General features: G+C 39.2%; 1 protein-coding gene across 10 annotated transcripts in view; it reads right to left on the reverse strand.

Annotated features, from left to right (window-relative positions):
• Positions 1-2,075, reverse strand: part of elna (elastin a) — a 52,110-nt gene extending 50,035 nt beyond the window's left edge. For all 10 annotated transcript variants that reach the window (XM_061719314.1, XM_061719315.1, XM_061719321.1 and 7 more), the window contains exon 1: positions 1,808-2,075. In XM_061719314.1, the coding sequence (XP_061575298.1) occupies positions 1,808-1,883 (76 nt within the window). In that variant the 5' untranslated portion in view covers positions 1,884-2,075. The remainder of the gene's footprint in view (positions 1-1,807) is intronic.
• Between the last annotated feature and the right edge of the window lie 11,647 nt (positions 2,076-13,722).

Here is a 13,722-nt window from a genome sequence, read left to right on the forward strand (position 1 = left end):
CACGTGCCAGATGTTTAATCAAAGACCATAACTCATTTATATTGGAAAGTTTACAGACAGGTCTGGCACTCCATCATAACTCAAAATGTGAATTTCTCAAGTGTGAGAGGTGTTTTCTGGGGAAAAGCATTAAATGGGTGGATTGGGTGTTAATGAGGTTCATGTTACTCACAGATAATTTATCCTTGGACCATGCCCAGAGGACCTTTTCTCAGGTTAGACTGCACACCCACAGATGGAACTAGTTTGAGCCTCACAGAAATGTTTGATATGGATGGATTCAACACTCTGTTGAGATCAAAGTAGTGCTAAGTCATTATTGATATTTCTTGGCTGCTTTACCTGCTTTTTTTTTTTTTTTTAAGTTAAACACGCCTCAAAAATTCAGCTGAAATGTGGATGGCACAAAGAAGAATTGATGAATGTTCTACAGACAGAGAGAAGAAATAAAGAAGACAGACTTCTACCAGACTTGGCAAACTTCCTCAACATCAGTGAATAAAAAAAAATAAAAAGAAAGTAAGACAGCTGGAATGACTGAGACTTTATCTGGACAGCATTTGTTTTAAGAATCTAACAAAAAAAAAGTCATTTAGTAAAAGACACAGACACTGGAGCACGGGGAGCATAAACAGCTGTGACTTTTCAGCAAATAAATACAACAAAAAAAATGGACTCGACTTCGACATTTCCAGCCCCAGATGATTAACATGTTTTCCATTTGGGGTTGAATAACTCAGAGAATGTCAGCCAAAACACAGACTGAGAGCCAATCAAAGCCGCGCAAAAAGAGCAGAAAAAGCAAACTCACAAGCTGAATGATAGTAGGAGGTAAGGCATGCTCAAAACCTCTTTCCATCTCTGTCTGAAACAGATAAAGCGTAACTTCAAAGTACATTTCAAACTAGTCCTTCACATCTGCACACTGCTGTAACTGGGGAACTGGTAAACCTTCAGGGAGGCTCTGATACAGTTAATCCACCCAGGAGTTCATCCGAGGGGGATTTAAACTGTGTGGTTTTCCGGAACAGAAAGAGGTTAACTGGATACATTGCTTTCTGACATTTTTATAGGTGAGGATTTGCAGCCAAGTGAATATACAAATACACATACTTAGGTGTGCCTGTTGAAACCAATTGAGCCGTATGGAATATATTGAAGAGACTTTTGTTTAAAGGAGACAAGCTTAGAGGATGAACTGTATTTTTAAATTTTAAAGTTGATCGCATCCACATTATTCCATAAAATACCCAGACAGCATTATTATGAAGTCATGTGAGCTTACTGTTTGACCCCACGGCGATTCAAAATCAGTTTGTGGACAGTACTGAACCTTATTTCTAATGTGCAGCAATATAATATAAATATGATGAAAAGAACAACTTCACTAACTTTAATCTTGTTTTTTTTTTCAAAACTGTTGATATGGTTATCTATCAATATTTTTCATTTACCAAAAAAATTGATAATACATAGCAGAATAGTATTTTTTCTTAATTCAGTTAAATGAAAAAAAAGAAAGCAATCAGAGTTAGCACTGTCCCTGCTACATGTTTACTTTTATTTTTACAGAAAAGTTGCACTAAGGTATAAAAACAGTAGGCTACATAAAAGATTTCACTTGAAGTACATTAAAATATTGCTTCATCCCTCACAGCTGGTAGAGACAAAGCAAAAAAGAACATTTAAACTTTTCATTAATCAAATTACATTTTTATTTTTTTTCTCAAAACAACAAAGGACAAAAAGGTACACCTGTTTCAAGTCTGTGGTTGATTATGGGTCTGTTCACCTGCAGCACACTTACCTCCTTGAAGAGAGATCTGAATCAGTGCTGAGAGGAAGAGTCCACAGAAGAGCAAGAGAATGTTTCTGTTAGCCATCTCGCTCCAAAATGCACCACCCCTCTCCCGATCAGCTGGTTTTATTCTCTTCTCGCTAATTACCACGAGGTCCCCAAGGTCTTAAAGAGTAGTGAAGAAAGATAAAGGATATGGGACTCATGTAATTAGGAGAGGGCAGTGACTCTTGTTCAGTGGATCACTTTGCTTTTTCCCCCGTCTGTGTCTGGTGTTGCTGTTTTTATTCTGGTGACTCCTGCCAACAGCACAGACACTGCTGCCAGCGAGGAAAGAAAGTGAGAGAGAGGAAAAGACACACACACTGACACACATGTACACACACACACACACACACACACACACACACACACACACACACACACACACACACACACACACACACACACACACACACACACACACACACACACACACACACACACACAGATCCCCTCCTCATCCAGAAGGAATTGAAATGTCTGCCAAGCATTTGCATGCATATGCAGCACACTTATCTGTAACAGTCAGGAAAGAGAGTGAGGAAAAGCAAATCACACTCCAGAAGAATTACTTATTTCTTCTACATGGCTTTAATTTTCATCTCATTACTTTTCAACACAAGCAGTCACATTGCTTTTGGTTACTTTGCAAAAGCAAATTAACCAGAATAGTTTGTGTTATAAGAATAGGAGCACAGCAACTACCAGCATGTTTCCACAAAACAAGATATTTTAGTGTCACTAGTTTCATGAGTACAGTAAGTTGGCAAGGCAGCATGGAAGGAAAGAAGTGAGAGAACTGTTGACATCACACACATGGCAGCGCGCAAAGAACTTAAAAAACAATTAGTATTGTGAGTCGTGTAAAAGTGAGGACTCTTTATGAAGAAACGGCTTCTGTAGACAGGACCAGAAAAATCTGGTCCTAAATTTCCGCACAAACTGTCAAACCGCCGGATAGATGAATGAAAAATGAAAGGAAGCATAAAACATGAAGTAATTTAATGTGGTTTCAGGTTACCAAAAGTCACCAGAGCAGCTGAGTTCAGTTTGCTATTGGGCCACAATTCTCAGAAACACTCTTTGAGAGATTAAACTCAGTTCTTCCAAACTACAAGACCTCATTTAATTTTATGACGACACTGGTGGAAAGTGATGTTTAACATGTTTGCCGTTGGTGTTGTCTACAGTTTAGTTCTGGTAAAAATTCACATCATGGCTTATAAAACATGTTATTAGACAATGTTTTTAATATTTTTCAACCCATTAAATCTTGTCTTTTTTGAGTGGGCATATTTTCATACTTGAGAAGATTCAGGATACATGTGATCATAATATAATGGAGGTCACTCAGATGAGCTCTTTAGTTTTACAGTGATCCTTCCCTTAGTAGGAGCGGTCAATCGGAGACTTCAAGAATATTATATTAATGTATATTAATGTAAGTCACACATACAGACGCACGCACGCACGCACGCACGCACGCACGCACGCACGCACGCACGCACGCACGCACGCACGCACGCACACACACATACACACACACACACACACACACACACACACACACACACACACACACACACACACACACACACACACACACACACTTATTTACAATAGAGGTACTTGCCCCCTGTCCAGGGAACCTTGCCTCTTTTCCAAGAAGTGATTATAGAAAAGATGGATGGATGGATGGATGGATAGCTGGATGGGGTGGGTGGGTGTATTACAACAAAGGTTAATCATGTTAGTGTCATTATTTAAAATATTTTTCATCTCTCCTTTCATTCAGACAAGGCATAGCAGCTTTAATGTATTTTTTTACAATTGAACATGAGGTCAAAGTTGCTGATGAGATGTTCAACAATTGACTCAAGGTGCCAAGAAGAGCAGTTGTGCTGGACTGAAGTTTATGAAAAGCAGGAAGAAGCTCACTTACTCCGGCTGTCATCACGCTAATGTGACCCAAAGAGGAAATTGTCCTTTCTACTGAAAATGAGATGGTAATAAATGAAGATGCAGGGACCAGCACACTGTTTGGACTGCATTTATTGGACTGCAAAAGTCTTTATTCAAACTTAAACAAGCCCATCTAATAAAAGTGAACATGAAATTCTCAGGCTGAATATTGGTCCTGCTCTAGTCTTTACCTTCAGCGGACACCTTTATGCAGAGCAAATTACAATAACTGACCTTTTTATTTGGACCCACATAAGCACAGGAAGAGCATGCAAAGTCCACACAGAAAGTGTGATGTCAGGAATCAAACCAGGAACCTTGTTGCCGTGAGGTCGCAGTGCTAAGCACTACACCACCATGCTGCTTCGCTCTACAACAGCGTGAGAACCCAAGCCCAACCAGCTTCATGCTGCACTGCATAAAACAGCCTCTGCATGTAACTGCTCCCAACTGAAAGTCTATGGGTCAAATAAAGGCCCAACACCAACTCAGTCAGTGTAGGCTAATGGAATAGGTATGTTAATTTGAATCCAATGTTACCATGGTGTTTTGGCAGATAAATTAGACTGTGTTTACTGAATGAAAATTAAGGCGCCACGTCATGCATTAATTTTATACGTCTATGATAAATAGTGATCATGCAGGTGCATTTTTAGTTTTTTCAGGTGAGTCGTTCACAAAGACTAAATGACCTTCATATGAATGCATGGATAGTGGTCAGAGAGGATGGTGTTATGCTTGGAGCCCACTGCAACTGCACAGCTGGATTCAGTGAGAGCTTCTCTCATGTGTCAGCTGTCTTGTTCGCATGTTTTATGGAATTAATCAATTTATCTTCCCCCTCTGGATCTTTAGGAACTCCATAAAAAGTTCTATCTGATCCCCTTTTTCTAAAATTCTGGCATTCACTGTAAATGGAAAACTTCTCATAGTTTGTTGTGCATCTGACAGCACCTGCAGCACTTGAATATTTACACTTGGCCCTCTTGAGCCAAAGTAAATAGACGCACCGGCCACTCATCCAGTTTTTATCTCTTCTCTTTTTTGTTAGTACCTGTGTTTCAGGAGTCACATGCATCACCAGCCATTAATTCAGTTTAGGTTAAAAAATGTAAATGTAAATGTAAATGTAAATGTACTTTATTTGTATAGCACCTTACATCGACCTCAAGGTGAACCAAAGTGCTTTACATAACATACAACAAAATAAAACAAGAATAAAACATATGAACATATAAAAACATCAAGTATAAAAAAGTGTCGCCACACTACTGGGTATTAAAAAGATAAATAAAATAAAATTGTTGCATTTCAGCAAATGAAGGGACTCTGGAGTTAGTTCAGGCAGGCAATGAGAGCAACTTTTTGTGCTCTTATACACTCCTCTTTATGGGTTCATTCCAATTGAACTCACTTCTTTCATTTAATTAAGAAGCAAGAAGTATCCATCTCTGCCTCGCCAACCATCTCTACATCTGCCAAGCTTGCTGCTGCTCAAAAACTCCACCACAATGCCAACACCTGTAGACACTTCTGGCTAAGTTGTTGTCTCGTCACTCCCAATATCCCAGTGCAGGCTCTGTCTGTGGGAACTGATGGGGAGTATTGTGACTAACTGGAACATGCGTTGATTGACTATGCCTTTTAAAGTCACGGTTCAAAAATGACTTCAAAAGAAAAAAAAACTGCAAAAGCTCTCACTGTATTTTCGACTCTTTGTTTACAAAATGTAATATCAACACTTTAGTTTAAAACGGACTAAATAATGAAAATGTTCCCCAAAATTATGCCAATACAATATTGAAACTAGAGCGTTAGTACCAGCATACATACTCTACAGATTCATCCCTACTGAACATGTCTGGCTCTTACTAAGTCAACACCTCATTGCTGACAGGGCTGTCAGTGTCCATCTTTTTCTGCTCCCTTGAGACACATATTTGAGATTTTAAGTAGAGGAGGTTGAGAAGAGGTCCTTTCTCTGGAAGGAGCTGCAGCCAAACTCATTACTCTCTCAGACACAGACCTGACAGACCAGACTGTTGCATGCGGGCTAATGCGCTCTGCTTTCCAAGACACACAGTATCCTTCATAGTGGTGACGTCCACCATTAATGTTAATATTCCTTTATGTTTATTTCCTTGAAGTTAGGTCAAGCATGTTAGCAGTATCAGCTGTTAAAAGGTTTGAATGAAAGGGGGGCCGGGACATATTTTCATTTGAATGATCATGTTTAGTCATACAGCTATGGATAAGCTGCATTTTATCAGCCCAGTCGAAATTACTTCCATCTGAATCCAAGCATCTTCGGTGCACTTTCTGCCTTGGCTGTAATTTGCCTTTGCAAGAAAGCAGGATCTCCTTGTGCTAGCATTACCTAGAAAAAATACTTTGAACTTGTAATAACTTACACATATATACACATTAAAAAAACACATTACAAAAACAAAGGACACTCATGTGGAAATATCTTAACTGCTCTCAACTCCATGATGAAAGTAAAAAGTAATTAATCACAATCCAAACATCAGGACGAGAATGACCTAATGCTGTTTCATGCGTGTCACCAGTCTTTCCATGTTTGATTTAGGACCAAAAGCCCCATCTGACCCGTCTGTTTGGGAAGCTTAAGTGTATTCTGGATGAGAGCACTGTTTTCCTCAATCTATTTGAATGTTTAAATGTCTATTTTAGCTCATGTCTGGTATTCATGCTTTGGGTTGAATTAAATAGTGTTTTTGCCAAAAAGCTGAGATTAAACATAAATGTCAGTGAAGGCTAAGGAGAGGTCGCACAGAACTTACTGTTATTAATAAAACCATACAGTGTTGCTTCTTGCTGCATACAGCAACATAACTGATATAACTGTAGATGTGATATTTATTAGGGGTGTCAAATTAGTGCGTTAATTGCGATGAATTAATTAAAGCCATATTTAGCGCGTTATATTATGTAATGGCTTAATCTATTTTTTAATCTCTAACTTTACATTTCTGTTTTGCAAGTTGCCTTTATTATGAAATCTGTGTTTGTGAGGTGGGCTTCTTGTGATTGAGTTGTGGGTGGAAAACTACGGTGGCCGACAAGGGCCAAACGCACTGCAACGGCCAAATGCGTCTCAGTTAAGGAAAACGGCTTCGAGTACAGAAATGATTCAAATTCCCAAACTCAAAACGAGGTACAAAAAGAGGAACGTGGTGCAAATGAAAAAACGTGCTGCAAAAAACAAAGACAAATGCAGCATCATCAAACGCTCTGCAAATAGAGAAACGATGCAAAGCACAAAACAATATAAAACCAGAAACCTTCTTCAAAAGAAAAACGCTTCATAACCGGTTACAGAATCTGCAGGGGGCGCTCTCAGCGTAACAGCTCAATGGACAGACACACGGGATGTAGAGAGAGACCGAACAGCTGACCACAGTGTTTACATCCATGGTTTAAACATACAGCGGGAACGGTAATGTGATATAATGTGGTTTATATCACTGTACATTACGAGACGTTTCTTTATTATATTTTAACGTTACAGTCCCCTGCAGGTTTGGTAACATTTTTTTTGCGTTCCGTGCTACCACACTGCTACCACATTGCTGTTTGTTTACACTCACAATGCTGCCAAAATGGCCGCCGCATCCCAGAATGCAACTTGGCAACCAAGCCCTATAAAATGTACGGATACACAAACTTTAAAGGAGCTTTATGTAAGAGCAATAATGAAACGAATCATAAAATGACCCCACTATGTCAACAGACATTTAAAAATCATGTTCATTTCGAATACTTATGTCACTGACAACAGCACTCAAGCCAGGATATTCCTGTTTAAAAAGAGGAGTTGCAGCCCTCAACTGATGTTTATGTTGTCATTTTTTGTTTTGGCCTGAAGCTCCACCCTCCACCTATCTCCCAATCACGAAGCCAGTATTGTTTCGGCATCCGGGTTGCCAGCTCGGCTCTAATTATCGCAGCCATGGCAGCCTACGTTCCTGCTGCATTCTGCAGCCTACCTGGCAACCTCTGGTCGGGGGGAGGAGGGGCAGGGTACACGCCGCTCAACAATATTTTGAAAGTGACTGCAGTACCAGTTTTGGACATTTCTTACAGACGGCTCCTTTAAGTGGGGGATGCTAAAAAGCCCAAGTGTTTTATAGTTTTTCAAAAGATTTTACAGTCATTTTATTTATTATTTATTATTTATTTTAACCCAAAAATCTAACACCCAAGACACAAAGTTTTATCTGCAACTTGTCATGTCTTGGTCTGGACTCCAGTAGTCCCTGAGAAAAGCAGAAAATATTTTGTCTCACCTCTCTATTTGTTTATTTTGGAAGTTTCTAAAAAAGACAACCCCAACTTTCTTGTTTAATTTGTTGTTTCAGTCCGTTGCTCAACAGCTCTTCCCCATTTTAGATGTATTTCCTGAGTTCTTGCACCGTCCAAACAGTCCGCTATTACTGATTCTGGTGTCTTTTCGCCTCCTTGTATCTGTAATGTGACATCTCCATTGACCTCATTGACCTCTAGTTTCTTCAGTACCATTGCTCAAAGCATGTAGTTTATGTATGTATCCAACATCGTGTAATTCTTTTTCTCTGGGTCGTGCAACCCATTGCAGCGGATCAGAGGGGACCTACAAAGGTGTATGTCGTTGTGTGGACAGATGCGCGATAGCATCACAGGCATATTGACTGTAAATGAGTCTAAAAGCTTTCAACCCAAGAAACGGTATCAGCTCAGCAAATTTTATTTCAAAGTAATAATCAATAAGGATCTTCTCTTTTGCAAAAAAATGGTTCAGTAATACCGAAGCAGCAACGTTTGCTGCTTCAGTATTCTTAGATCATGTTGTAAGACGTGTTTCTATGATGATAAAAATAGGATATAAATATTTTATACATTTCAAGACTTCAACACAAGGCAATACATCAGATACTGATGTGTCCTGACCTGTCCTGTATCCAGATCCTGTTGGAGATCCATTCCTGCTCTACTGGTGTTCTGACTGGTAATTTTCTTATATCCATCGTATTTTTAAAAACTGGTCACAGGTTCTTGATGGACTTAAGATCTGAAGAGTTTCTTGGCCAAAAATTCAACATTTGTACGCCCTGATCTTTGAGACACTTTATCACTTTTGTCTTGTGTCATGGTGCTCCGTCATGCTGCAGAATTCATGGATTATCACAAAATTGCTCCTGGATTTATTGAGAGAATTCTTTATCCATGTCAGGGATTTTGGGGAGAGCTATAAGCTAAACCACTTAGATAAGAAGCAGCATTGAATACAGATGTGTTACTGCTGGAATGAAACATGACTGAAGGTAGCATTCATATTTCATATTGTGGTTAATTGATTTTCCATATTTCTAAAAACAGCTGGAAGGGTGCTTCATCAAAAAACATTTAACCTGTCTTGTGTTGTCTAACTTTTGTTATTTCTAAAAAAGGACAATCATATTTTTTTTTAAAGTCCATCCACAGCCTCCAGCTGCTTTTGTTGAGCAAGGACTACACTGGTGGTGACACGATTCCCTTAGATGAACCCTCACAAGAAAATATCAGGACCTCACAAGGTCCTGGTAATTTCTTCATTGCTGATTACTTTATTTCTTTATTTTAAGTTTCTTGGTTCTATCAGATGCAATTATTTGCATCGTAATTTAACTGCATGTGAGACCATTTTATTGCAAGAAAAGATGGCTGCACAGTTCTTTGGAATACATGAACATCAGAAGACAATTGCTTTTGTCTTCCATGTTGCAATCAATCTGCTCTTATCATTCATCATCATTCAGAATGAATGAGTGATTTCAGTTTACTTCTATTTATTTACAATTACCATGTACTCGTTTTTTTTTTGCGATTAACTAAATCTTTTTCCAATTAATGAATTTGCAACATACTTGAGTAAAAATTATTGAGCAAAAATTATTTAACTTAAAATTTGTTTCACATAGCTTTTAGATTCATTGTATACCTCATCCAAAAGGACAGCTGACACTATAGCAGGATGTGCTTCAAACATTAACCACAGAGGGTTAATATTACTTGTATGGAGAATTACAACACGAGGTGGTGTGTTCTCGTGAAGTAAACCAGTCACCGAGTTTTAAATGTCATTGTCTAGAGGAGATAAAAATGCTGGTTTGTCACAACAGGTTATTATGTGCTGAATGCATTTCAGCTTTGCCCAAACTTATCGAAACCGCATGTGCAATGTGTCAGAAGCAATGAATCCAACATATTGTCATAGTTTCTAGTTATAGTTTCAGGTGTTCTTTTCGGCAAAACCTCTGTTTTCTCTGTGTATGTTTTTTAACTTTTGGTTTTCTCTGTTTAATTCCTCTTTTCTTTCACGCCGTCACCTCTTGTTGCAGCTCTTTATTATTGCCACCTGTGTCTTGTTTGTGCCAACTATTTGTTTCTCATGTCTCCTGGTTGTTCTTTCCTGTTCCCCGTCAGCCCTTCTAGTGTGTGTGTGTGTGTGTGTGTGTGTGTGTGTGTGTGTGTGTGTGTGTGTGTGTGTGTGTGTGTGTGTGTGTGTGTGTGTGTGTGTGTGTGTGTGTGTGTGTGTGTGTGTGTGTGTGTGTAATAAATATGTTTATTACCCTTGCCTCCTGGTGTTCTGGATGTGGGTCCTGTACTCTTGCACCTTTGACACTTCTGTTCTCTGAGTGAAAGCATGTTACCTAGTGACAGCCACAGTGAACTCATTTGGCTCCCTGCAATTTTCTTGTATATTTCTTGCAGCACGAGGGAAATCAGTCCACATGTGCACTACTTTTGGTACAAACAGGCTTTGTTCACTGGGTGCTGATAGGGAGTGCTGCACTGATTTGGCTCTGATACCATCATTATGTAATGATCATGGAGTGATTCTAGTATATGCATCCGTGTTATGTCAGTGATTATTACTACACTTGACACTACGCAGATCGCTTTGAGGTACATTCATGCTAATAGTGTTTTGGGTGTTTTTTTGTTTGTTTTTTTTTTAAAAAAGCTCAAGTAAACGACTGCAGAGCATAAAAAACATCGTCATCAAAGCCTGTGGTGCCATTATCAAACACAGAAACGACTGGCCTACCTCCAAAGTGTGATACACACAAACAGACCGCACTCCAGATGTGGTTACACTGCAGCTACTCTTGCTCCGAACATGAAGCAGTTTCCAGTGAGCATCAGCTCCAAGCCCGGGAACCCAAGGAAAACTGATGAGGTCTGGCGAGAGCCAGACCAGGAAGCAAGGTGACTCATGGTTTGCAATTAAAATCTTGAACATTCCAACTCTAAATTCAAGTAAAACAATCAAGTCTTGATAATTAATTCTTCTTAAGCATGTGTAGCGATAATAAAATTCACAATGTGGTTCTCGATTACATAGACAGGTTAAAGGTTTGCTTACCTGTAGTATAAAATAAATCACAGATTTGTCTTGTAGTCTTTACTTTAATAGGTTTAACCAATTAGTTTATTAAATGTGCTGATAATTTTAAGAGATTAGAGCACGCAGGCCGTCATTTCCATTATTAGTTGCTTGGGAGGAGTACCACAGTAAGAGCCATACATGTGTTCCTAATCAGCCCATGTGAAATACTTTTGACAAAACATATTTCCTAGGTACGTAATGTACATGTGAATTAATGTCAAGGGTTTAGAGCTCAATGATCAACTCCATTTAGTAGTTGGTCTACTGCTGCTGTGAGAAATTAAAGCAAATTTCCGTAGTTTGTAGGATTTTGGTACAGGCAGTGGCAGAGATATCATCTTAAGAATATGGGATCACTTATCACTTAAAGAGAAAAAACATCCTTGGGAAACAGTTATTCAAGAAATCTTTTTTTTTTTAAATGTGCATTTGTTTAGCCCATGATTTCTGTAGAGGATACTGACGGAGATGAAGAAAGAACATTTCCCTGCCACAGGTCCCTGCAGCCAAAATGCAGCTCAACAAAACAGTTATTGTATCATGAAATCAAAAAGATCCCGTTGACTCCACAAACACACACACACACACACACACACACACACACACACACACACACACACACACACACACACACACACACACACACACACACACACACACACACACAAAGTAGAAAAGAATGTATGTACTGACAGAATAAGGCAACGTTGATTAACAACGAATGCTCATGTCTCCATATTTGTTGAATGTTTGATATTTTGCCTTATCAGAGGGTTTCTCAGGCTCTCTGTGGGACTCTGGGACAGTAAAGAATAGCAATGTGGCACTTGAAAGAGTGTGAGAGAGAGTACTGGCAGCAGAATTCATGGCCAATATTAAATACTGATGACATAACTTTTCATCAAGTCAGATGGCATTTTGAAGGCGATATGCTTAGGATACCTCAATCATTAAGTGAGATGTCAACGACATACTGCATGGTAGTACCAAATACATGGGAAAACTAATTAAGGAAGTCAGGGACATTCCCATGCATTTCACAGACTGTCCCTGGCTTAAAAAGGCCACCAAGGGATAGGACTGAAACTTCATGCTTCTATAGATCAAATTTGCATTACTTCTAAGTCTACTTCTTAGTAAATTTCAGTTGCAGTCCTCACCCTCGCCCCTATCCCCACCTTGCGAGGGTCCAATTAAGAGCAGTGAAACTCATTTCCGACTGTCACACTAACACACTTCCTAAACATTGTTATAGCTTCCTCTTAAACCCGAAACAGTTAGGGCTTGTTCTGAGGCCAAGAGAAGGGAGTTCCCATGCGATAAGTACTCAGTACCATATTTCACGTGGTGTGTGAACATGAATGAATAGCTTTTTCTTCATAAATATCCTTGGAGGAAACACTGATAAACTGGCTCTGTTCACAGATAAGCCAACAGGTTCTCACACCAAGCCAAAACGGGATGCAGACTCAAAGGACAGGCTTCCACAAAGTTTGCTGATGGAAAACGGTCATAAGGAAAGTAACATCCACCTCTCGAGTAAACTTAAATCCATAAACTTTATTTAGCAAAAAAACAAATAAATAAATAATCAGGCAGTATGGTGGTTAGCTCCGTTGCCTCACTAATAGAAGGCTCTTGGCAGAGCCTTTCAGTGTGGAGTTCACATGTTCTCCCTGTGCTTGTTGGGGTTATGTTAATTCCAGTTTCCTCACACAGTTCAAGTTGCCCAGTGAGTGATGTGTCATTGTTTGTCTATATGTGGTTCTGTGATGGACAAGCAGCATGTCCAGGATGCACTTATCAAGCTCCCTGTGACTCTGAATAGGAAGAAGCAGGTATAGACAACACATGGAGGGTTTAATAGATAAAGCGTTGGCCAGTTTTGTCGCTCATTAAACACACTCACTTTCTCTTCATGAGAAAATAAAGGCAAGGCAAGGCAAGTTTATTTGTAGAGCACAAGTCATACACAAGGCAAAGTACTTTACAGCTCCATAAAATCACTAGCAGGCGAATAAAATAATTCTATAAAACTTTAAAGTAATCATTAATTCATTATCTAATTAAAAACAAACATTGTCGTTGAGGCCTGTCTCACATCTTCTGGAAGACTGTTCCGGATTTTTGGAGCATGAAACTGAAACACAGCTTCACCTTGTTTTAGTCCTGACTCTGGGCACAAAGTCAGGGATATTTCCATGCGATAATTACTGACACATTTAAAAAATAAAGAAATGCACAATCTGTTCTAAATAGTGGAGGTTTCCATTAAGCATTTACAAATTACCCTTTTAAGCAAAGTTCCTCCATATTCAGGTGACATGACACTCTTTGATGGAGATACTTCGTCAGGCCTTCACTTCAGCTGCTGTTATTTGCTGATTGTTTGTGGTTCTTTCTGGGTCTTTTCATACTGAAAAGCATGCTGGCATCAGGTGACTGACTTCGTCACTGAAGACCTTTGACCCTTGACCCTTGAGTTGCC

This window comes from Cololabis saira, chromosome 4 (assembly GCF_033807715.1).
Source record: "Cololabis saira isolate AMF1-May2022 chromosome 4, fColSai1.1, whole genome shotgun sequence".
Taxonomy (NCBI): Eukaryota; Metazoa; Chordata; class Actinopteri; order Beloniformes; family Belonidae; genus Cololabis; species Cololabis saira.